General features: G+C 40.6%; 1 protein-coding gene across 1 annotated transcript in view; it reads left to right on the top strand.

The window, feature by feature from the left end:
• The window catches only part of CUBN (cubilin), a 152,983-nt gene that overhangs the window by 64,901 nt on the left and 62,870 nt on the right, over positions 1-25,212 (top strand). The window contains exons 29-36 of the mRNA XM_009649272.2: positions 2,464-2,645; positions 10,262-10,436; positions 12,078-12,259; positions 18,319-18,475; positions 20,169-20,285; positions 22,550-22,663; positions 23,938-24,066; positions 24,340-24,472. Of these exons, the coding sequence (XP_009647567.1) occupies positions 2,464-2,645; positions 10,262-10,436; positions 12,078-12,259; positions 18,319-18,475; positions 20,169-20,285; positions 22,550-22,663; positions 23,938-24,066; positions 24,340-24,472 (1,189 nt within the window). The remainder of the gene's footprint in view (positions 1-2,463; positions 2,646-10,261; positions 10,437-12,077; positions 12,260-18,318; positions 18,476-20,168; positions 20,286-22,549; positions 22,664-23,937; positions 24,067-24,339; positions 24,473-25,212) is intronic.

Raw genomic sequence — 25,212 nt, 5'->3', positions numbered from 1 at the left:
GCTGCCAAGGGAAAAGAAAGAGTAACTCACCCTGCAAATTCAGCTCCCCCTATGCTGACAACTTTTTTTTCTCCAGTTCTAAAAACCCAGCCACCTAGTTTCTTTTCAGGAAAATTAGGCCATCTTCTGATGGCACTGGGAAAACAAAAGGAGTAGTGGGTTACACTGAAGCTTTCTTCCTCTCTGTCTCTCTGCTGAAATGTTCATAGATATCAAAGTTTCACAGGCTTAACATTTACCCACCTTGCAGAACTAAGTGCACTACCTTTTTCTCTTGTGTTTCTCCCTCCAGAGGGACTGAAAGCAGGATTCGTTTCAAATACATGTAAAAGCTTCTTTTACTCCTTGATTGAGACATCTGGTAGCCTGTAGCTTGACAATGTAGCTTTGTGGCTGCAGGCAAACCACCCGAGGGATATGGAGCATTGTGTGCAGCAAAGTGGGGAAAAAGGGAGAACTTAGCCCATGCCAATTCACCTGTGAGCTCAACCCCAGCTATGTAAAGGCCTTCCTGGGTTATGGCTAACTGTTGTTCAGTTGTGGGAATTCTTGTGCTTAAAAGGTGGTTTTCCAGTGAGTATTGGGTAATGGACTGACAGAGATCTGTGTTACATTGCTGGCGTGGCTGGAGATGTCTTCCTCACATCTGCATTTAGATGGATCTTTTTTAGCTTAAAATAGCTTCTTATTGCTTTGCTCCCTTTCAGACCTGCTGCTCTTTCCTCTCATAGATTTGTGTTTTGCAGTCCTAGAGCCAACTGCGGTAAGGCCAAACTCAAGTTTTCAGTGAGGAGCTGAAAGACTCAATGGTATAGATGATGGCAAATGCTTCTGGGGCTCACCAGTCACCCTTTGATAACCACAAGTTTGTCACAGAAGGTGTTGAGGAAAGTATTTGCATTTGATTGGAGATCTTGATTTATAGCTTCCTGAAGAGAAAAAAAAAGTGTTAAGCAGACCAATGGCTGAAGATATCTTGTTCAAGTTGCAAATTATGCATAGACTTAGTAGAGATTAGGGGAGTTTTACACACCTCTGTGGATTATTTGAGCAGGTCAGAGGGGTAATTTATTTGTTTTATGTTATAAAGTGTCTCCTATAACTAAAAGTTTCGATACAGATGCTATTTATCACTTCTGACATACCGCAGTATTTGCCTTCGGGAATATAGACCTCATGGTTTGTTAGATGGTTTTATTAAGTATTTTGGGGCTTTTTTGATATGTGAGAACCTTCCCTCTGGAGATGAAACCAAAGAGATTGATGGAGTGTGGGCTTTACTTACAAAGCTCGAGTGACCCCATAAAAGCTGTGTAAGCAAAAGATTAGCTAGTGCCTAAATTAAGCACTTGAGGGCTTGTAATATAGAGAGGAAAAAAAGTGCTGCTGCAAGGCAGAGCAACAGACACATACGAACAGATCAAACACACAATTCCCTTGTTTTCTGCATGTGACAGATACACAGCCACCCTAGTGGCTTCTCTAAAGGTTTCACCATGAATGTAGCTGATCTAAACCTGCCTGGACACTGGGAAGGGCTGTTGTGCCGTCCCACCCCACTAACACCTGCACCTTGGGACGGGGTCAGGGAGAGTGTCCTCCTGGGAACTGAACAAAAGGAGGCAAATAGAGTAGTTGCCACATCTCCATAAAGCAATGATAAAACTGCAGTCTCAGGTGTCCAGCTGCTTTATGCTGTCAAATCAGGGCCTGCATTTGATCCATTGTTTTGCATCTTTTTCTTTTTTTTAATCTACCTCATAATAGGCAAGAACTTAATTGCCCAAGGGGCTGGGGAGTGAGGTTAGGACAATAATTTCTTATCTGAAAAGAAAATACATAACTTTTCAATCATGGCATGCCTTACAATTGCACAGTTACAATTCAATAAAAAAGAACATTAAACCCACCAAATGTCAGAAAGCCAGTTTATCCACTGTGACTTGGCAGCTTGTAATCATGCTCAGTGGGCTGAGGGAAATTGCATTGTCTTTAATTTTATGATTTCTAAAGCAGTGGGAAATGGCATTTTTACAACAATAGGAAGCCCTCCCCATGATAACTTAGTTTGTGTATTAGTTGAGGTCAATAACAGCTGAGGATGGATCTGATTCAGCTTTCTAGAACTGATCAAAGTTAGAGGCCAATACAAAAAGTGTCTCTTTATTTTTTCTCTCTGTGTCTCAGTTTTTTCAGCTATCAAAGCAGATGCTGAGGTACAGTGAGAAACATGGCAAAAGAAGAGGTGAAGTGCGTACTGCACAGGCAGTGCCAGCAGGTCCAGCCTGCCATTCCTGAGTTTCTCTTCCCTGCTAGGCTTCAGTTCCCTGTGATAGAGAAGACCCTCAAGCCCAGTATCCATGTTTGTGCATGAAATGGGTGCTAATGCATATCCTCGTCGCAGAGCTGTTGGTGAGTGTTTCCAGAGCCACTCGCTGATGGGCTGCTTTGCTGTGTTGTCAGGTTGTGGAGGAGAACTCTCTGGCCCTTCTGGTTCATTTCACAGCCCTGGCTACCCCAACAGATACCCAAGCAATAGGGAATGCATCTGGTACATTCACACAGTGCCTGGTAGCAGCATTCAACTCACCATTCAGGAATTCGACATTGAGTATCACCCAAACTGCAACTACGATGTTTTGGAGGTAAGAGCATTAGATTTACTCGTCAAAAATACATATTACATGCTTTTCTGTTTGGAGCAGATAATCCCAAGAACTGCAGGAACAGAACAAACTACTGTGATTTCCCATTTCTGCTGTGGTTGCCATTACATTCTACAGATGTTGTCACAGAAGCCACAATGCTCTTATTATTTTTTGCTTTTATGCCTTTGGTGTCTGTATACCTTAATCAATAACAATGCTAGGCACTGTACACTTCCTAACAAGAGACAAAACTGCTTTGAAAAACTCAGTCTTAAGAAGTCCACCTTTTACAAAGAACTAAGCGTAGGGTGCTCTACCGTGGAGATAAGATTTCCTGATATAAAAGAAGATAACAGATCACTGGGGGAATAACTAAGGTGAGACCTTGTGTAGGACCTTCCAAGGAAGTGCGGAGGTTTATAACCCTCAGTGCTGAAAACTGTGAAGAATCTTTGTACTCAGATAAAAGAATAAAAGAAGAGGCAGTGTCCTCATCAGCTTAGGGTGGTGGAAGAAGGAGAAAAGGGATCTCTGTAAGGGTTAACTGACCTTTAAGAGACCCATAAGACTGGATGGTCCTGTTACATATGACATCTTTGTGCTGATGTTGGGAAGCAGCCAAGTGACCAGTCCCAGCTAACAGATTGAATAGACTTCCAGTGCAGGAAGAAGGGATAGGAAATAATTTCAGGAAGAAATTCTTTAGAACTATAGACTTTCTAGATCACTCTCACTAAAAATGTTTGAGATCACTAATGGAGGTACAGTTGTTGCATATTTCAGTGTTAATACATGTGTGACATTTGAATATTTCTGTAATGAACCCAAAAAATTGATTAAGAGATCTTGCACCACTCTACTGGGGCGTTTCTTTTCCTCTTCTCCTGGGTAATATGATGCTCGATCAGCGTACAGCTAGACAGCTTTCTGTCCAGCACCTACACACACTCACTGCTGCCTATTCTCACCTTTGTAGCTTTGATTTCTCCAGCCTATGGTCCTTAGTGCACACTCATCAGCAATATTCCTGGAAGATTTAACCCACACCCCAAAGCAAATCCTAAATATGCAGTTGCCAGATAGATGATTGATAAGCATTTGTATGAGTAGAAGAGATGTATAACTTAAGTCCAACTTTCTGGCTCTGCAGCAGGCTTCCCTAGCTTAGCAGTGAAGTGGAAGTCTTGACTAAATGGACACTGTGCTTTGAGTATCCTTTTGACTTTGGGACTTCTGTAGGATCTGGGTGTAAGAAAGTTGTTCCATGAATTCTACATCAGTAGCATTGGAAAGTATGTCACACTGCTGACATCAGTGCCTGTGAGTAGGTGACCTGTGTTGGTTGGTGTGGGTATTGATGAAGTCTGTTGTATTGCAGCTTCATTGTTGTTAGTGCCTAGAATGACTAGATTGAAGCTGATCTGCCTGTAAGCTTCAGTTCTGCCTCTGTTGCCCAGGGGAATCCATTAAACAGCCACAAAATCTAAGTCTGCTGTGGCTGACCATTTCTTGAATAGTGCAAAGACAACGCCTATGTCTGCAGGTGGTCACCCAGGAGCTATCATGATCCAGTAAGAGTACAGATGGTTGGCAACCATTTGCTTGACAACTTTTTGACTAGTGGGGGCTGGCCTAAGACCAATGAGTGGGTTGCAGGACCCAGATTGCTTAAAGAAGTTTTTAAGAGGATCCTACAGTTTGCTGCTCTGTGTCCCTGAACAAGGTATTCACCTTAGGTTTTGGGTTTTCTTTACCATTTCAAACTTAGTTGCTACACTTTACTTCTTTCCAGCCTTACTCGTTCATCAGCACAGATGCCCACCTTGCTGTTTGAACTTCCCTGCCTTCCTGCCCTCAGAATCGGCATACCTCTGAGTTACTTGTCTTCTGACCTTGGCTCATCCAGTTCCCAACACCTGTCTCTGATCTGCTGACAGATAACCTAATGTAAATCAACTTATTGGGGAAAGTTGGTTCATGTCTTAGTGCAGGATCAAAGGTTCTGCCTTGGCAGCGAACAGCTTCCCCTGCCAAACTGCAGACATTTGGTGGAGCTTTCTGTACCTGGCCACATACAAATTTTCTTGCTTTTGTTATAAAATTACACATTCACAGCATGATTGACATAGTCTGCACAGAACAAATGATGACTCAGATTTAGTGGGGGGAAAAAAGAATGCGGTTAACTATTTTCAGGATCTGCTTTATCTTGTAATCTTCTTTCCTGTAGTTGTCTACATATGTCCAGGCTGAAAACCACACACACAAAAGTTTGAAAAAGTGTTAAGAAAAAAAGAGGTTCCTGGGGTGCCTTTGACACAGTGTGTTTCAGTGATCAGTAAGGTTCCAAACCCAGACTTCTTTCACATTATCTTCCCAAGAGTATCCTGTCTACCAGTTCTTTGGGTTTTGAAGTTTTCTTTTTCTCATAGTTATTATCCTGATTTCACTTTTTTCCTATCTCTGAATAGTGAATTCTATCACTTCCTGTTTTCTTTCAAGCCCATAACTTTCCACTTTTAATAGGAAGTCAAAATCAGTACTAAAGTCGCTTTGTCCCTCCCTGTCCTGTTAACTCTCTCTACTCTCTGAAATAAGAAGCTGCCTTTGAATGTTGCAATAAATTGTGTTCTTTTCTGTTGCTTTTCCAAAATATATTACCTTGTACTTGCTCCCCTGGATGCATTTAGCTTTTACTTAGAAACACCCTCACCCCTTTGACCTGACAGAGAATTGTAGGAAAATTCTAAGAGATCTTTCCCATCACAGCACGTTTGCTGCTACCTTCACTTTTATACCATATTTTCTTTAATATTTCTCTCTTGCACATTTTTCTGCAGCATGTTTGTCCTTGTAAAATGCAGCAACTCTCTCCTTTCCCTTTCTTTTGACAATTCCTCCTAAACAAGCTGTCCCTTCCGTGTCAGTATCCCAGTCCTGCCATATGTTTCACCAAGACTGTGCAATAATAGTTACATGGCTTCTGCATACTCAAGCGTTTGGCACATTCCCCTTTAATCCTCCTTCTCCGTATTTCTTTTATGACCCTGTTGCACTCTGTCTTTCTATCTTCCCTATCAGATTCCATTCCTTTTACAAACATCCAGAAGCAAATTTGAAGTTATTCTTAAAGATGTGCTCTAGAAATGTTTCGTGGAAATAGAAGCCATCATTTTGGACTCAATGAAAGAGTTAAAAATATTTTTTAAATGGCTCCTATTGAAAATACATACATAGAGAAAAATGACCATGCCTGCTTTGTTAAATTATGACATCTTTCCTTTAACATGGACCAGATTTTTGTAAACTATAAATATACTCTGCCACAGCAAAATATAGCTCTGAGCTGAAAAGGAAGGAATCCTGTCAATATATTGCACTTCCAAGTCTTTATTAGATGCTCTGGTGTTCTCATTTAAATATAAAGAAACATCAAGTATTACCATAATTCTTAATTCTGTGTCAAAGCCGGGCTTTCTCTTTGCTGGCAGTTATATCTAAACAGGGATCAGTTTTATTCCCAGAAAAATCTGTGTCATGAGGGTGACCAACCACATAAAAACAGCTTTCTGTTGCTCATAACTCTGGAATGCTGACTGTTAACAATAAATGGAGCTAACGGGGCAGAAGCAAATGATAAGAACAGATTAAAACCATGGGCTTTATGGCAGTGTCCTGCATCCCCGCTATGCCATCCAACATCATTTTATCTCTGGATCAGGTGCTTTGGTCAGAATAAATGTTTTTATTTTTATTTTTATCTGTTTGCAGCTCAGACATCCTGTGACTCTTTGTGAACCACACCCTGGAATTCATTCTTTCCATCCATTCTCTTTTCCCTCTTCTTTTTTCATGTGGTAACTATTGGTTTTCTGTGTAACCAAAAGTAACATTTTATTGTTTTTTGTCATGGAAACACTCTAACTTGTTTTTGTTCCAGCCCTTGTGAAACCATCTGATTAATTGAACTGGCATAAAGGAGAAAAGAAAATACACTCCTAACTATAAAGATCATGCCTTTGAGTGTGCTTTTTATTTTGAAACTGTGCAGAAGGCCATTGCCAAACAGTTAACAATGTAAAGGAGACCCACAAACTTCAAATTTCCATCAATATTTCTTCCCCATCCTTAATTCTATTCCAGCAGGCCAACTATAAGTGTTCAGCTTGGGCCAAGTTCATTTATGAGGTAATACTACAGAAATCAGCAGGGTTTATGTCAGAGCTGAGATTGGTCCCCTTGCCTGTGGTGTGCAGATGGCCCCAGGGAGCACCAGGGATGGTGTGAGAGGCTGGTCTATGATGCTTATTAGATGCATATTAGAAACTCCTGCTGTTTCCTCTGCCACATAGCTTCTCTGGGCTGGTTTAGATGATTAAGAGCATGTGTTCCTGCTAGATCTCATGCTGTGGCTCTGACTCAGGGAGTATACCACAAACACATTTTAAAATTCACATTTTGAACAGACTTCTGACAAACGCAGCTGTCATTGGGCCTCACAAGCAGCCAAGCAGTAAGATTTTGCTGAAGACACTGACCTTCCAGAGGACAAACATGCTTCTTCCCCAGACTATGACTGCTTCATTACAGATTCTTAATCTGAGCTGTGATTTCATCCATTCTGACTTCTCTTGAATGCCTTGAGACGATCGATTGAACAGAGGAACCATTATCCACTCAAGTCATGCAGCCTCCCTGCAGAATGCAAAAAAGTGCTGTCTCAGTCAAAATTGAAATGTTTAAGCTATTAAGCCTGTGTAATCAGCCACTAAACCAAAATACAGTCTTCTGAACATCTAGCAGACTATGATGTTTATAAAAAAAATTAATTCTTTGTTTCTTCTGAGCATGCAAGCTTCAGCGTCTAAGGTCTCACATTACCTGGGAGTCACTGAATATTTTTTCCAGTTAGAAAAAAAAAGTTCTTTCCCTTATACCTCTAACTGCAGAGCAGTGCCAGGCACCGTGAGGCAGTTAGTGAGCAAAATATGTAGCAATGCACTACACTTAGCCCTGGAGATGGTGGGACTAGCTCAGCTATTTGTAAGACTTGCTCAGATATTTAGCTTGGACAGAACCCAAACTTCTTCTGAAGTTAAAAAGTGTCTGGCAGAGCTTATTAAAATACTGAGTTTCCCCTCATCTAGAAGGGATCAAAGGCAAAAGGGCCATATAGAAGGTTCCTTCTTATAATACTGCCACTTTCTGAGATTAATGGATTGCTTTTTTTTGATCATGTTGATGTTTACCAGACTAACAAAATATTGCAGCAGACTTGAGATGCTACTGGTGGGAAAATCCTGACGGGATTTATCGCCTTATCTTACTATTCCCTGGTTTTGTTGTTATACTTGCCATCCTCTAGTTTAGCTTTAGGATTTATACACAATATATGCCGACACAATGACAATCTATCTATTGCTAGTTCTGTTGCTGGAAGACTATAGCACACTTGTTATTTGGTGTATCTCTTCAACACTTATCACTTTTGAGGTTGCTGTCAAGCTGACTTTTGCAGCTGCTGTCCTACCAGGGACACACCAATGGAAGCTGGGAGACCCGTAATATCAGGTGGCATTTCATTAGCATGCAAGAAGCCCTCAGCACAGGAAAGACATGGAACTGTTGGAGCAGGTCCAGAGGAGGGCCACAAAAATGGTCAGAGGGATGGAACACCTCTCATATGAAGAAAGGCTGAGGGAGTTGTGTTTGTTCACCCTGGAGAAAAGAAGGCTCCAGGGAGCCTTTATTGCGGCTTTTCAGTACTTAAAGGGGGCTTATAAGAAAGATTATAAGAAAGGACAAACATTTTAGCAGGGCCTGTTGCAATAGGACAAGGGGCAATGATTTTAAACTGAAAAAGGTTAGATTTAGACTAGATAGAAGGAAGAAATTTTTTTACAGTGAGGGTGGTTACACACTGGAACAGGTTGGCCAGGGGGATGGTAGATGCCCCATCCCTGGAAACATTCAAGGTTGGTTGGACGGGGCTCTGAGCAACCTGATCTAGTGGAAGATGTTCCTCCTTATTGCAGGGTGGTTGGACCAAGTGACCTTTCAAGGTCCCTTCCAACCCAAACTATTCTATGATTCCATGTTTCTAAGAAGCCAAGAAAATTCAATCGTTGAAGGCACTAGGCACCAAAATCACATGTCTGATTTTGAAAATTGCACTGAGCATGTCTGTTTTCTTCAGCTTTGAGAGGGAAGACTAAGGGAGGTAAGCCAGTTCCACCAGTTATAAATGGGCTCAAACTAAAATCCCACATCCCTTTTAGTAAACAAGAAACAGAATCAACAAGGCTTCAGCACTGCCATCTAATTCACTTGAACAGGTTTAAAAATGCATTATAAAGTACACAGTACTGCTGATGATGTTTAAGAGAGTGGTGGTTTTCTGATTTATAACTGCCTGAGGCACACTCTTCTGAGCAGGAAATAATTACTCTTTGTCGTGGTTTAACCCTGGCTGGCAACTGAGCACCACCCAGCTGCTCGCTCACTCCTCCACAATGGGATGGGAGAAAGAATCAGAAGAGTAAAAGTGAGAAAACTCATTGGTTGAGATTTAGACAGTTTAATAGGTAAAGCAGAAAGACAGTTTAATAGGTAAAGCAAAAGTCGTGCATGCAAGCAAAGCAAAGCAAGGAATTCATTCACTACCCATGGGCAGGCAGGTGTTCAGCCATCTCCAGGAAAGCAGGGCTACATCACACATAATGGTTACTTGGGAAAACAAATGCTATCACTCCAAGCATCTCCCCTTCTTTCTTCTTCCCCCATCTTATTTATTGGGTATGGAATAGCCCTGTGGCCAGTTGGGGTCAGCTGTCCTGGCTGTGCTCTCTCCCAGCTTCTTGTGCCCCTGGCAGAGCAGGGGAAGCTGAAAAGTCCTTGCCTGGTGTAAGCCCTGCTCAGCAACAACTAAAGCATCAGTGTGTCATCAGCATTCTTCTAGTACTAAATCCAAAACACAGTACTGTACCAGCTACTAGGAAGAAAATTAACTCTATCCCAGCCAAAACCAGGACACTCTTAAAAGACAAAACCTGTCTTCCATGGGAAACATGTATGATATATATCCTTGTTTCCAAAGAGCGTTATTAAAAAATAGTTTACTTGACCAAAATCCCATAGTTTGGATGTTGATTCTGCCATTGAAGTCAATAAAATTGCAATGTTTTTTGTTTTATCAGAAAGAGTGATGAAATCTAGCCCCAATTTAATAATCAGCCTTTAAATATAAAAGGTGCAAAATATCACCACAACTTCCTGCAAAGAGATACAGTTTGTTTGCACAAGCACACAAAAAAATCTGGTTTTATATCCCCACAGAAACAAGGTGCTAACTCTGGAGGAATGGGGGAAGAAGAATGCAGTAAAGTCCCTAGAGCAGAAAATTCTTATTTAATGGAAGGCTGTTTTGAAATCATCTAGAATTTCATGCTTGCACCAGGTGGTTCAGATACCAAGTAAACCTGCAGAGAAAATAACTTTCTCAGCTATTTTACATTTCAAAATGTGGAATCACTTTCAATACTTAGAGTTCTCATGTATTCTGTGTGGCAGACAGTCTCTTTGAAAAACTTTGACAGTGTTTCTTCTGTTTCTAGGTCTATGGTGGCCCTGATTTCCTCTCTCCTAGACTAGCCCAGCTGTGTGTTTCAAGATCAGCACAGAACCCACTTCAAGTCGCTACTACTGGCAATTCAGCCATTGTCCGTTTCAAGACAGATGCAGCAGTGACAGGGAAGGGTTTTAATGCCTCCTGGCAAGAAAATTCAGGTGGTGAGTATGCTGATTAATACCAGGAGAAATTCAGGAAGTCTGAGAATTGCAGATCAGCCATGCAAGCATTTAAAGTAGTCAAACAACATGGGACTGAAAACAGAAGGAGAATTTGGGTGTCATTGGATTTGGTAACACTAAGAGATGCTGAAAAATGCTAAGAGTTAAAAATTGCCTAACTAGCTGAAATCTAGGCCTCTTTATGTATTTTGTAACGGTCTACCTTTTGGGGGTTTGTTCTCTACATAATGTATCAAGATATCCCTGTAATCAGAAAAGAACTTCTGCATGCTAGCAGTTCTCCCCACCCACTCACCCACACAGAATCCTTTATGAGCTGTCTGATGCTTTTGGTTTTAAGCTGTAAAGTGAAAAATATCTGAGAATGTGGCTTAACTTGGAGAATTCGGTGGACTCCAAAAATATTTGTAGTGATTAGTAAATACTTGAACTCTATAAGGTTCATCCATCCCCTGTGTGATTATTTGTTCAAAGCCTTACTGGTAATCAGTAAAAGAAGAGGCATGCTTAAATGAGCCAACCACATGACTCTACATGGGAATTCTTATGAAAAGGCCAATGATCAGAAAACAATTGCAATGAAAAGCGAGGAGAGGCAGATTTTAATTTTTGCAGTTTTTCTTGAGTAAGCACACTGATTCATTAGTTTGTCAAGGTTTATACTTCTCCATTCTCACAAGTTTTATGAGAAAAGAACAAGATTTTTTTTTTTTAATAGAAGTAGTCTATAATACTCCTTTGAATTAATCCCCTTCCGAGATCTGGTGGCTTATTTTTCCTACTTAGGTGCCCTGAAGCTTTCTCATCCCTTTACAGCATCTTGCCTGCTGTACTCCAACCCCCCTCTAGCCTCTAAAATACCTGCTCACCAGAATGCAGTAACAGTACAGTCTTTCCAGCAGGTTGCCTCCATCTACAGCATTCCCAATGTCTTTCTCTCACCCTCCTGCATCCCTTTACAACATATAAAAGTCCATGTGCTTGTGTTAGCCCTGTTGAAGTCCTGGCACTTCCCACACAGGACCCATCATTCCAGGCTATTTAGATATTCACAAGCACTGGAGCTGTTCTGGTCAGAAATACCTGAGGGTGAAGTGGAGTCCTCAGGAAGCCCTCAGCTGCATGGGCAGAGCATTAGAAACTTGAGGCTTGCAATTGTTTTACTGCTCATGAGGAAAGTGGAGCTCCTAGCGGCCTTGATATTTTCAGAAATTATTTTCTCACCCTATGCTCAGCTAGGCCTAGTCATTGCTTTCTCGGTGTGGTAGGTCTGTGGCATTCATATGAACGGTATTTTTGATTGCTTTTACAATATCTAGGACAGAGCTAATGCTTCAGCCTTTATGAGATCTACTCCCAGCCTGGGGCTAGAAAGTAACAGTACTCATAAGCATTGTTGTTGCATATTCACCTATAATGACAACATTATACTTTCCTGACAGTCGTTTCCATTGATTTTTGTTGCAGACAGGACACTTCAACAGTTGGAACACTCATCTTACAAAAGTTTAATGTAGAAAGTGTAAAGATGGAGGTGTTCTTCCCTTAGTTAAAAAACAGAGGTGGAATCCTGCTAAGCATAACAGAGCTTGTGATTAAAACTGATTATGTCTTTTTCAGGCTGTGGTGGTGTTTTCCAAGCTACCAGTGGGGAAATTCATTCTCCAAACTACCCTCAGCCTTATAATAACAACACAGATTGTTCTTGGGTTATCCAAGTCGACTACAGCCACAGAGTCCTATTGAACTTCACGGATTTTGACATTGAAAATCACCGTTTGTGTAACTATGACAACGTTGCAGTAAGTAACAATAGACGTTTCGGAAGTTTCCTTAGTGAGTCTGGTGAAATGCTTGCAAAAGAGGAAGCTTACTGTGCAATCTAGGCTGCAGACGGTTTCAGACTGGTAGTTGCATAGTCATATTTAGTCACTGAATGAGCTAATTCTTAAATTTACGGCAAAACATTTATAATCTAGTTCCCTTTGCTTCACTAATGAAGCAGGCTTCACAAATGTATTTCTGCATTCTTCCAGATTCCCACTTATATCTGGAAGAATCTTTGCTTGAAAGCAGTGCATGCTGCATCCCGGGACCACATTTCTCATTTTGGTGGTGTGAGCTGTAGTTAGTACTGGAGGAATAACCTCATACATAGATGGCTGTTATTATGACACCCTTTCCCATTTATAGTGCAGTTTACCACAGCTTGCTCCAAGCCATAGGATGGACTGCCCGCATATAGAATAGATTGCCCACACTGTGTTACAAACTCAGGAGAGAGGGAGGTGTACACGCAGAGAGAATTGTAGCTGGCTGGTTTTCTTTATGTATGCGCTGTGTATTCAGGTGCTCCTCAGCTGTCTGTTTAATCGCTTCATTAGAGCTGCTGCTCTCTTAAAAGCTTCACTTTGCTATTGGTTTGTGAGCCTTTGTTGATGTCACAGAAATTCAAGTTGCTGCTCAATCAGTGCACGACAACGAAGAACTCCCACCGTCTCCACTTGGCCTTTTGGGAGCAGGGACATGAAATCCTGACCTTTGATGTCAGATAGCACTTTGCTCAGTACAAAGGCATGTGTGATCAGTACCAGCAGGATAAAGCACAGTGGCTTTAGCCCAAACTCCAGCTTTCCTCTCCTTGATAAACTGTCATTCACAGAGAACTCAATTTGCCAGGAATTGAGACTCTTTTGAAAACAGCATCAGTTTTAACAGCATTGCCTTGTCAAGCTTTTTTGTACTGAACCAGAAAAAAGGAAATGTGTCCCCATTTTGCTGAGCAGAACTGAAGATTTCATTTGGCCACAAAGCATCATTGTACAATGAATGTTCATTTTTTCTGGTTTTGAAGCATAGGGAAACACAGTTATGTCTTTTTCTTTAAATTTTTTAACTACATCAGGGGGATCATAGCGAGGGAAAATCTGTTGGAAAAATTTCCAAGTCTTCTGTGATATCACACAGGAGTAGAAAATCAGATTTCCTGACAGAAACATGGGTCATCTGAAACAACAGTACTGGAAAAAATGAAAAAAAAAAAAAAAACTAAATAAAAATCACAAATTAAGAGCTAAATTCTGAAAAGACCTGATACACAAGTTTTTTTTTAAACCTGAGGCCAATGATGTATGTACCTATCTAAATGCTTTGTAGAGTACTCAGCTCCATAAGCTCCTTGCAGTTACAGGCACAACTCCCATTACCTTTATAGGCTGGATACAGGCACTGGGTTTTTATCACTGAAAGGCATCAGTCCTTCAGCTGGCAGAGGAGATGGCTGTAGCAGAGCTCTTTGCATGAGCAGAGTTTGCAGACTGTTGTCATGCAATGACACCCCTTTTCCTCTATTACCTTACAAGTATCTGTTGTTGGCTTCTGCTTTTTGGTTTTTTAGGTGGTGGTGGATGAGGAAGTTCCCCATCAGCCCCAGCTGTGCAAACACAGCTGAAGCAGCAATGTGAGCAGGGAGCAAGATTTACATTTAATCCAAGCATCAGTCACTGCCCACCAAGAGGAGGGTGGTTTGAAAATGGATGAGGGAGAATGCTGATTTGAAGCCAAGAGATAATGAAGGGCTCTGAGACTCTTGTGTATGAGGTAGAGAAAAGCTCTTCAGTGCTAATGCAGGGGGACCAGCAGGGCAAGAAAGGAGTGGGTGGGGTTTCGTTCTCTACCTGGTATGCCAATAAGCAGAAAATCACTTGTTACCAACACCTGGAGGGGATTTGTGTTCATCTCATTCCAAGGTTCGCTATATGCCTCACACAGTAATAGGAAAACAGAGTGAGGGGACAGAGTGTGCCTGGAAATATATAAGTAGATGTATGACTGTAAATGGTTTAGGAATTCCATTCCAAAAGCTGCATAAATGGAAAATAAGGGTAGCTAAGGAAGCTGGTGGGTTGTTTTTCTCTCTCTAATATAGGAACAACAACTGTGTATGAGCAACACAGGGTTCCACCCTTTTCTGTTTCTTGAATTTTTACTTATATTTATGGTTTTATTTGCTCTGTGAGTTCTCTTGGGGCACCCCTCCACCCCTGAGTGTACCAATGGCCTTTTACTTCATCCTTCCCCTTCTAGACCCAGTCATTTTTCCCCGCGTTCTGAGTCGAATTTTTTGTTTTAAATATTTCTACCGTAAATTCCTTTCTATGGGGAACACATGAGAATGTAATTGCCTCCTGTAATGTTTTCCATTGCACATTTGTTATGTGAGCAAAACTGAGGGAGGAAAAATACTGATGTCTGCTGCTGCTTGGCTATGCTGCAACTCCAAAAAGCTCAGTGCGTTTTCCAGTTCTGCTCAATGATTTCACATGTGAGTCTGAGCACAGATCTAGGCTCAGCCAAAAGAATTCTAAGCCGGTAACCGTGACCCACGGTGTAATTGCTCTGAGCTCCCCCTAGAGTCAATGGAGAGAGTGCGCAGAGAGCAGTCCAACCACCAAAAAGGACATTCTTCATCCACTTAGCTGCCTAAATTTAGTCGATTCCTCAGTTCTGTACCTTATCTGTTCTCAGAACAGATGAACATCCTTTCATCTGCTAAATGAGGACGTATAGCCTTAGCTTTCTCTCATCTCAAATATAACTCGGTTATATTCTGTAGAAAGCATAAGATCTTTGAGAAGACTTTCTGTTGTCACTGTCACCATACATAAGCAATATATTTTTAATTTCTCTTTGTGTACCAGCCCATTTCTATCTGGAGAGTGTGTCTTACAACAAAAATTTTGGTTCTTTGAAGGCAAGTGGAGGGAAAGAAATAGTGAATGCACTAATTCCTGTGGTTTTGCCCAGGTGTTTAACTGGTATTGTATCTGATGATACACCAGGAGTGTGGGTCAGCAAGAGTTTCAAGTATTTGGAGACTCAAGAAGGATGTGGCTTGGAAGGCAGTGCTTGTAGCACAAGGCACTGAAAAGAGGAGGGAGAAATAGTTTGTTGTTATCCGTGGCTTTGGTTAAGTAATGTTATTTTTCTTTCCTGTTGCAGTATAACAAGTAGTACACAGGAATGTGGAAATTAAAGCCTCTGGGAGCTAGAGAGGACGTATGACTTCATTTATTCCAGGTGCTGGCAGAAAGGATCTCCCAAGGGAGGACAGCTAGACATATGAGGAGGTTTTATGGCTCAAAGACAAAAATTATCTTCTTTTTGTCATGTGCTTTTGCAAAATGCAGGACACATTTGAACAAGAAGGCAATGAGTCACTCAGTTATGTTAATTGTGGAAAGAAAAGAGAAGAGCAAATTGCTGCTATGCACAGTGCAAATGAAAACCTGGCTTTTAGGTAAACAGATGCATCATTTTCCTCTACTCATGCAGCCACAGAAATGCATTTCTCAGATGTTTTCAAAATAACTTTAAGAAGCTGCAGAGAGACACAACTCTTTCTTGAACTAGTGTGAATACCGTGGTTTCTGATCTAAATTCAAGACTGAAATCCTCACTATAAAATAGTTTAAGCTAATAAATAGCAGGTAAGCAAAAATGATGCAGCCATAAAATATCCATGTGTTAACTTGCAGCTGGTGAACTTGCAGCTGCCATAACTCCTAAGAGTTGCTGCTATATCTCACTAATGCTTATGTTGAACTGTTTCTTGAATCAGATTTTTAGCAAGTGAAAAGGCTAGGAATCATTTCTGGGTTTCTGAAAAAGGAGACAGTACTGTTCTTCAAGCAAGCTGCCCAGAAACAGCAAATACACTTGATTTAGAAAACATTTCCCTGACTTCATGCTCTTCTCCCAGTATTGCCACAGAAAGACTTCTTTGTTTCAGGAAGTTCTTGGAATTAAATGCCTAGTTAGTCTCTTATGTTACTCGTCCTTAATATCTTCCTGAGTGAGAAAGCTCAACTACTAGAGTCTCACCACAGTCCATGTGTCAATGGTCATATCTTCAGCTGTGCAGAGTGGCACAGATCTACCAAACCCAGCAGTTTACGTGAACTCTAGTCAGGCCCTCTCTCTATGCTCTGTCAATGCAGTGCTTATTCTCAGTTCTAGCATTCCGACAAAATCCGCTTACTAGTATCCAGGGAAAGACAGTACCTTAATTCCTAAGGGTTATTTTGTTAGTCATTACTCTTTTTTTCTCACTCCATGGTGTGTGGTTTTTAACTCGCAGGCAGTCTGATTTATATATAGAATATACGTGCAGAGGAGGAATGAACACTGCACACTCTGTATTAAAGGGTTGATTGTGGCAGGATGCCAAGAGAGAAGAAAAGGTTGAATGGGTGGATATTTTGGGTCTCTTTACCAGGTACTCATTTTTACAGGCATTGCAGTACACTTAATACTCTGCCACAAGGTCCCAGACATCTAGCTAGTGTTACAGGCAAATGTTTAATTCATTAATACATCAATTAATGAATGCATCATGAATACAGTAGGGTATGTCAGTGAATTAAGCAGTTTTGTCCTTTGTTTCTCAGCTCTGAGATTTATTTGAGACAGGTCACCTTTCAGCTACTATTTTTATATATGTTTTAACTAACTTTCTCAAAGGCCTTTGAATACTGGGGGTAGAAACATTGCATTGTGTTATACAGTCTAGTTAGATATTTTAATTCATCAGTGGTCCATTGCACAGGCATTTGGAAGTAAAAGAAGACAATCTCAATAAGAAGTACATTTCTTAAAACCCATTATTTTGCTCAAAGCAGGCTTTTACATAGCTTTTAACATCCAGGCACCTGAATATCTTCCAATCCTCCTATCCATATTTTTATGCATATTTTTATCCATTTTGCTATACAAAGCTGAGTCACAGGTTACATTAAATGATGTGCCTATGGTAATGCAGGACGCTCATGCTGAAACAGGAACGGAATTCAACTCTTGTTGCTGCCCAGCAGCCCAAAGGCTCTTCTTCTGCGGGTCATGCAACTGTGCTGATGGCTCCAGTGCACATCACCTCTGAAAACAGGCATGAGGGCTCTGAGACAGGCCCATGGCTCCAAATACAGCAGGAACAAATCACATCTGCTGGAGTGCTAGGAAAGATTAGTGGGAGACTCTGAGACTGTGGGCATTTTTCCCTCTCTGTGGTTTCTCTTGTTATAATTTTGATGTTGCTTAAGCTAGAAACTCATGGGTTTTAACTTTGCTATCCTTCTCTTCCTGATTGTGAAACAGAGAGGAAGGAAACAAGATTATCAGCTCTAAGGGGAAAAAAGAGAGGGAAGGCATTTGTGGTAAAATGAAAGGTGAAGTTTTGTAACCCCATCTTTACTTTCTTCCTCCTTTTTTTTTTTTTTACTTTTCTTTACCTTCTGTTTAAATAACACTTCATCTATATGTGTGTAATTCAGCACCCTAAAGTTATTATATAGCATGGATCTATGGACTCTAAATGGCATGTATGTATGGCATGTATCTAAAAGCCATAATCCTAGGGTCTTCTCTTTTATATACACAGTCACAGGTCTCACTGGTGCACTAGTTGCATGTTAGGGCCAATGTAGAAGTTTTACTGAGGCAAGATGTAGGGTTTAACTGAATAAAAGCTACACAGGGACTCATGTTAGCCATTAACAGAAAACAATAGATGTATGGGGAGACCTGGATTGCTAAAGGAGAGTTGCTTCCATGCCAGATACACACAGAGGAAGACGGTTACTTGATGCATTTTTTTTATAAAGGCTACAGTAGCTTCAGCCTGAAATTCATGCATTTTTTGGAAATGGCCAGAGAATTAAGATAGGCAATGTATAGTTTGTTTGCACTGCCCGTACCAGGGCTGTATTAGAATCAAAATGTATGAAACATAAGAGAGGGAATGAAATAAAAGTCTTCTCAGTACTCCTATTTAAACCAAATACTTAATTTGATCTTTTCATAACAGATATTTGATGGTCCTAGTGATGAAGCACCACTTCTTAGGAAGCTCTGTGGAACAGAGCATCCTCCTCCTATCACATCCTCCAAGAATCTGATGTACATCCGACTGCGCTCTGATACAACCGTCCAGCACAGGGGCTTCAGTGCTCGCTTTACTGAAGGTAATTTCATCATTTACATTAATGCATATTTACCTAATCACTAGGTTTTTTGTATCAGATGCAATCTTTTAGCACAGCTGATAACAGGAAATGTTGTTTCTATATATGCAGCATACCAGTGTGTATCTTTAACAGGACTGAATTTTTCCAAATTATAGATTAAAGAATTTAAAATCTAAGGATCATCTTAGATTCTTAGATTGGGGGAAAAAAATCTGCTTTTTATAGCAAGGCAACTAGCACACATCAGCTGCTTCTTATTCCTCATCCCTAGAGAGTTAGCTACCCATAACTGTCCTGAGAAAAATGTGCAACTGGCAGTTGCCACAGACCTAGTGACAAAATAACATTTTATATGTCTATTCATGTGCATGAATCTGAAAAGCTATGAAAGAATTCTGTGTGGTGGTGTTGATGAAGTCCATGGATTCAGGCCTGCAAACCCTGCCAAACATCAACTATCCAATTTGTGGAGGACTAATTGGTATTTTAAATGGTTTCCTTTTTAATGAAAAATGACACCAACTGGGCAGAAATTTACATGAAATTACATACTATTTGATGATTGGTGATTTTCTTTTGTTTTTTCATACTAACTTTGGAAACATTTTTTCCCCAAGATATAGCCATTTAGTTTTTGCAGAGAAAATCCCTTTCTCTCATTTTTTTCTTAGGATCCTTTTCATTATAAATTAGGACTATTCCCAGAAATTTATTTTCTTTGAAAATATTGTGGAAATTATAAAGAAAAGGAGGAATTTGCTTCAGCAAGAATCTCTGGAACCCCAGTTATTGAAGTGCTAGTTAGATACCCAATTAGGCATTTCAGACTAACAGCTATGAGGGCCTAATCTGTTAAACATTCTCAGAGCACATTTACTAGATCAGGCCTTGCACAAAATATGCCTGGTGAGCAAGTGCTCCATACCTAGGATGTAGGCAACCCAGCTTTCCTCTTCCTGAGAAAACCCCATAAGTCCCGTCTCCTTTTGGGTGTTTTAGGCAGCACAGCACGATAAATGAAACTCAGTCTTTGGTACCTAACTCCCCACCCTGCTGTCTACAGCAGCTGTGCGTTAAACTTGGATCTGGAGGTTTTATGATGAGTCAGTATGCTTAGAAATGAGGCATGGCAGCACTCAGGACTGTTAGCCAAAGTTTTGCTGTCAGCCAAGCCCTTGCACATGTGCAACATTTCACCCAATTGCAGTTTTGTTGATGCAGCTCACAAGAGGATAATGCCAATGCAATGTGATGCCATCCTTGGGCATTGGAAGGTTCTGGAGAGTTTCTTCTGATTTTTTCCTTCCTAGTTGCCAACACAGGCAAATGATCAGAGAAATGGGTGCATGACTGCCCTACTCTGAAACCAAGTTATTTTGGTCCCAAGATTGCTCTTCTGGGCTATAAGGAGCTGATAAAGATGAGATCTGTTCCCCAGTCACTCTGGCTTCCCTCAAATGGTCAGCCTGGTGCAGCATGGCCAGTGGATCCAGGTCAGGAAAATATGCCTGGTGCTTGGAGCTAGTTCTTAGGTCTCTTTTTTCTGATAAATTACTGCTGTGAATTTTATCTTCATTTCACATTGATGTAGCATATTACATTTTATGCATTCATCTTCACTATAGAATCGAAGATGTGTGTTTTGTGTATATAAATATATATGTGTGTGTGTATGTGTTCCATTCTAAAGCATGCGGAAGTTTCATAGAATCAGATTCAGTCGGGGCAGCAATTTCCTCTCCTCTGTATCCTGCCAAATACCCAAACAATCAGAACTGCAGCTGGATTATTCAGGCTCAGGAACCATGTAAGTAAAAACATCTTTTATAGTTAGCTGGGGTGACTAACATCCTTATCTTCTTTTCTGTAATAACAATACAAAATTCCTCCCTTACTTCTCTAGGAAGTTCTGCATCCTGGTAGTTGGAGAGTGTGGCTGTCCTAATCTGTCCTAAGTCAGATTTCGCTGTAAAAGATTTAGTGCAGAGTGAGGAAAACCGTTTATAACATTGTCATCTTAGCTGATTTACTGCAACCCAAGTGCTGCAATTATAAATGAGGTGTTGAATCTATGTGAAGTTGGAGTTGTCCTGGAGAAAATCTAAGGGCTTATATATATTAAAGCACTTGTATTTAGCTGACCTTACTTTGGTCTGGATTTTTCAAGCTAGAGTTATTAGATCAAATCTATGCTGTTAGCATAAAAAAAAAAAAAAAATAATTAAATAATGAGAAAAGGTACAGAGGAATTTCACTTTCAAATACGAATTTAAAAAATGTAAATTAAGTCCTCTTAGGTGCATAGATACACTCTCAGATGTTCCTGTCTAATTTTACACAGATTTATGATTGATCATAAAACACCAAATATTTTCCATCAGATACCAGTACTACATTTAATACCCAGTCTTACCTTTACCTTGTATAAGATTTGTAAAAAATATTTACAATTGGGTAATAGTATCCTGGTAGAATAATTTAAAATAAATGTTTATTTTTAATAGCAGCTACTCAACTTCAGTTCTTCACCTGATATTTAGCCATTGTTGTTAAAATCATAGAATGTTCCAACCACATTTATAAGTTTATTTTGCTAAGTTATAAAATGAAAATCAATTTGCCAAAGAAAACACCAAAACAAAAATCAGTAGAGAAGCAATACTTCTTTTTAGCATAGGTTCTTATACAAATACATGAAAAGGACATCATCAAAGCTGTTCCTCACCTACACAGCATTTGTTTTTAAAGACAATCTTTGCCTGGATCAAGGTTGAAAATTCATACAAAACTGTTGTCTCCTGAATTACATCAGTATGAGAGGCCAGAAAAAAGCTGTATAAGAAGTAGCCTGTGTATGTAGCGACTTCCTCCACATACTGCCAGGGCCACCACATACCACACGCTGCAGGTACACGTGGCTTCGTTATGCCAGGCACACAGCATTGCAGGGCACAGCCATATACAAGAGATTTAGTCAATGGCAAACCGCAGCAGAGTTCCTGCTTTGCTTTTACCGAGAAGGCCAACAAGTCTCCTGCTCTTGCCACCCACTGTGTTTTTCCTTTTTGCTTTGTATCCTGAGGACCTGCATTGATAGTGGTAATTGATTGACTGGACAGGACACAAGAGAGCGCCGAACAGGCAGACTGCACCACTGAATACCAGTCAGTGGCACCCTGCTGAATGCAGCGCCTGGGTCCTGTCTGTCATTTCAGCTTATTCTAGCTAATTAATTGTAGCCCAGTGAGAAGCAAAATATTTGTGTCAAATTCAGCCTTGGTCAATGTGGGAGAAAACTTAGTTATCATCTAAATCATAAGACCCGCTTGAACTGCATAGGAGCTCTAAGGCCAAGAGTAACTACTGTCACAGACTGGTGTTGAGGACAGCCTCTCTTCTTCCAGCTGTGACTTCACCTTTGTTCATATCAGACAAGCAAGAGCAATACGAGAGTCAAAAATACCCTGAGTCAGAAAACCTTTTTTGGGACGTAGCCTGCAGTCCAAGGGTGTGGAAAATCCAATCCGTACAAATATAGCTGAGGGTAGTTAATGATCCTTTAACCAGTCTAATTGATGTATGTGGAACGTTACAAAACGATGAAAGAACCAGCTCTTTCTAAGCTGGAGCAGGGCAGTGTCAATTCACATTTTGTCCGGATCTATGGTATAGATCGCAAAGGGACAGCAGGTCACGGATGTGTAGAGATAAGTTTTGTTTCTGAATGTGTGTAGATTTTCCATGTTGCATTTGCTGACATTTGCAGCATATAATGAAGCTGTTCAGATACTAGGAAATTTAGATTCATGTGTATGTGTTAAATGCTTCTAATGTTGATTGTACTAGGAAGTACTAAAATATGAAGACATTTACCAGGATCTTTGCAGTAAGGATTAATGCACTTCCATCAAATTCACTCCACATGTTCAGGGAATAAACTACTTCAGATGTTATGCTTTATGGGGACTGATTGACTTCAGGGGAGAAAAGAAAAGATTGTACATTTGTTTACATGTAATTATTTCTTGGTGAAATGCCAGACTTCAAGTTTTTACTCTTTGCTGTTGCCAGTCAACCACGTTACACTCTCATTCACTGACTTTGATATTGAAAAAAATAGACAAAATTGTACAACGGATTTTGTGGAGATTTTGGATGGGAATAACTACGAGGCTCCTCTTCGAGGTATTGTACCTTTCTCTTGTTTATTTCATATCTAGAACTACACCCAAAGTAAGCAGGAGAAGGTTTTCTGTGAGTGTCCTCCTGATTTATGGATTTTCTCTGATAAAAGAAGCTCCTTGGCCACTCTGGCAAGAGGAGACTGGGAATGGAGGATGTCTTCAGAGTGAATGGCACAGTCCTCCAGGCTCTGACTGTATTCCTACTAACCTGCAGTTCAGAGTTGACTCCAGCTGCCTTTTCCTTCCTCCTTAGCTGAACAATATTGGGAACAAAGCAATTCAGTTTAAACTGAATTCTCAGTTAACTGTACAAAAACATAATGTAACCCACCCTCATAAGCACAGACCACACTAAACGTTGGTTAAGAAAGCTGCAGATTTCTGGGAGCAGAAAATGGATTTTCCTGAAGCCCTGGAAAGCTTGATTTTCTGCTTGTTCCTGAATTTTCTACAGCTTTCTCTGTTCAGAGCCATCACCTTCAGGTGGTGGGAGCAGCCTGGAGCCACAAAATTCAGTGCTTATGCTGCTGGGAAGCCATGCAAGACCCCTAGCCACAGGGTCCTGGCTCCCCTCACATCCCAAGGGTTGCCTCAAATTCCTTTCTGGGAAATTTGGAGTATCTGTGCCTGACTATGCTCTCCCTTACTATACTTTTGTATATGCTCCTTTGTCAGGAGTGGGGCTGCACTCAATTTAAATGGTTTGTAATGAAGAGCAGAATTCATTTTTTGGACTCCTACCCTTGGCTTTCACTTGGCAAGGGGACCAGGATACTAGCTGCTATCTTTCTTTTTGCTGTCAGATGCCTTTCTGCTAGATTATGATTCATATTCCTAATCCCCATGGTACAATCCATTACAGAAGAACTGCTCTGTTATTTGTCACTTGTTTTTTTCATCAGAAACCAACTGAATGAAATGGAAACTAATGTCAGATATATTTGATGGGATTCTTTTTCAATTAGGCTGTAATTTCTGGATAGAATGAACACAAAGGAGCTCAATGACAGAACAGCCAGTGACTAGGGTGTCTAGAGTGCAGGAGGTCCGTCCTCTGTTAAGAAAAAATTGCCACCAGAGTTCTGTGCTAATGAATCTATAATGAATTTGTGCTAATGAAGCTACATTTTTATATAGATTGAATTGACAACTGCAATTGTAAGCAACAAATGTTACTCCTGGTTGCTGCCAGGCATTAACCCCGAATGTTAAATTAGCAATAGTAATTACATGCTGAACACTCCTTTTTTTTCTCTCTGGCTTGTTCTCTTTCAGGTCGTTACTGTGGTGCTACCATGCCACATCCTATCACTTCTTTTGGTAATGCCTTGGTGGTGAACTTCATCTCCAACAACAATGTTACTGCCAGGGGCTTCCATGCTACCTATGCTGCATCATCATCATGTAAGTCCATGTGACAGGTATTGCTACCTTATGCCTCTGACTTCTAAGAAAAAGAACAGATTCTGTATCTCTTTGTCTTTCTGACATTCCCTCTTTTAAAATTCCCTATTGCCCTTCCTCTTTTTGGCCAAGGTCTCAGCAAGTATATCAACAAGCTAAAGAACAAGGAGACAAGGAGAAATGCTTTCTTGATTAGCACATGCTCTGGCTCTGTCAAGGTAGTGGTTTTTATGTCATCCTTCTCAAGCCTCTGCCATCTCCTTCTCGTTGCAGCCTGCGGGGGTACTTTCCACATGGACAGAGGAGCTTTCAACAGCCCTGGCTATCCCGAGTCATATCCGCACAACACCGAGTGTGTCTGGACAATTCTCAGCTCCCCTGGCAACCGGCTCCAGCTGTCCTTCATGTAAATGCATTGCCAGGAGTTATTATTCATCCCTTTAATAGACCTGAAGGAAGGATGGTCTGTGTTTATTAGGAAATGTAATTACCAGATGATAAAGCTGAAACATGTTTTTAGAGTAACTTGGAAAGAGAACACAGCAGTGGTTAGTGGCAGCTTGCAATCGGTGTTCTCCTGTCTTGGTCATTGCTTATATTAAGGCATATACAGCATTATATAAATAGGTGGTTTATTGTTTGAGCAACATGGAATGCTGAAGAAGCCAGTTCTCACTGACTTATAAACAAGAAGAGGAGATTTAGTATTGCTCTGCTTTTTCTTTACAAAGGAAATTCCTACTATTTACTTACTACCAGATTCATTGCAGTACTTATTATATAGCTGAGTAATATAAAAGGCCCGGATACTCCACAGATTGTAGAGTTAAAATTGATACTAAACTCCAAAATTTCTCCAACAACTATAGCAGTGAAGGGGCCAGGAGATTATCTGAAGGCATTTTTTTTTCCCTTCAGCAAACTAGCTTTCCTTTGAAGACTTCTGACAGGAAAGTCATGCGTGATCCACAGAACAATGTGGAATTCTTTACTAGGGTCGTAGGTTGTTCTTTACCCATGATGTGGATTGCTGAGCCTCTCCATTTCCCGGCATCAAACAGTGGCTGCTGCCAAGAAAGAGAGCACTAACCCTTTACAAAGCTTATGAAGAATCAGCAGGGAAAGAAAAGGAATTCTGAAACACTC

Source organism: Egretta garzetta, unplaced genomic scaffold (assembly GCF_000687185.1).
Source record: "Egretta garzetta isolate BGI_Z169 unplaced genomic scaffold, ASM68718v1 scaffold641, whole genome shotgun sequence".
NCBI classification, from domain to species: domain Eukaryota; kingdom Metazoa; phylum Chordata; class Aves; order Pelecaniformes; family Ardeidae; genus Egretta; species Egretta garzetta.
The sequence above is the reverse complement of the archived record's forward strand: the minus strand, read 5'-3'. Positions and strand labels throughout refer to the sequence as shown.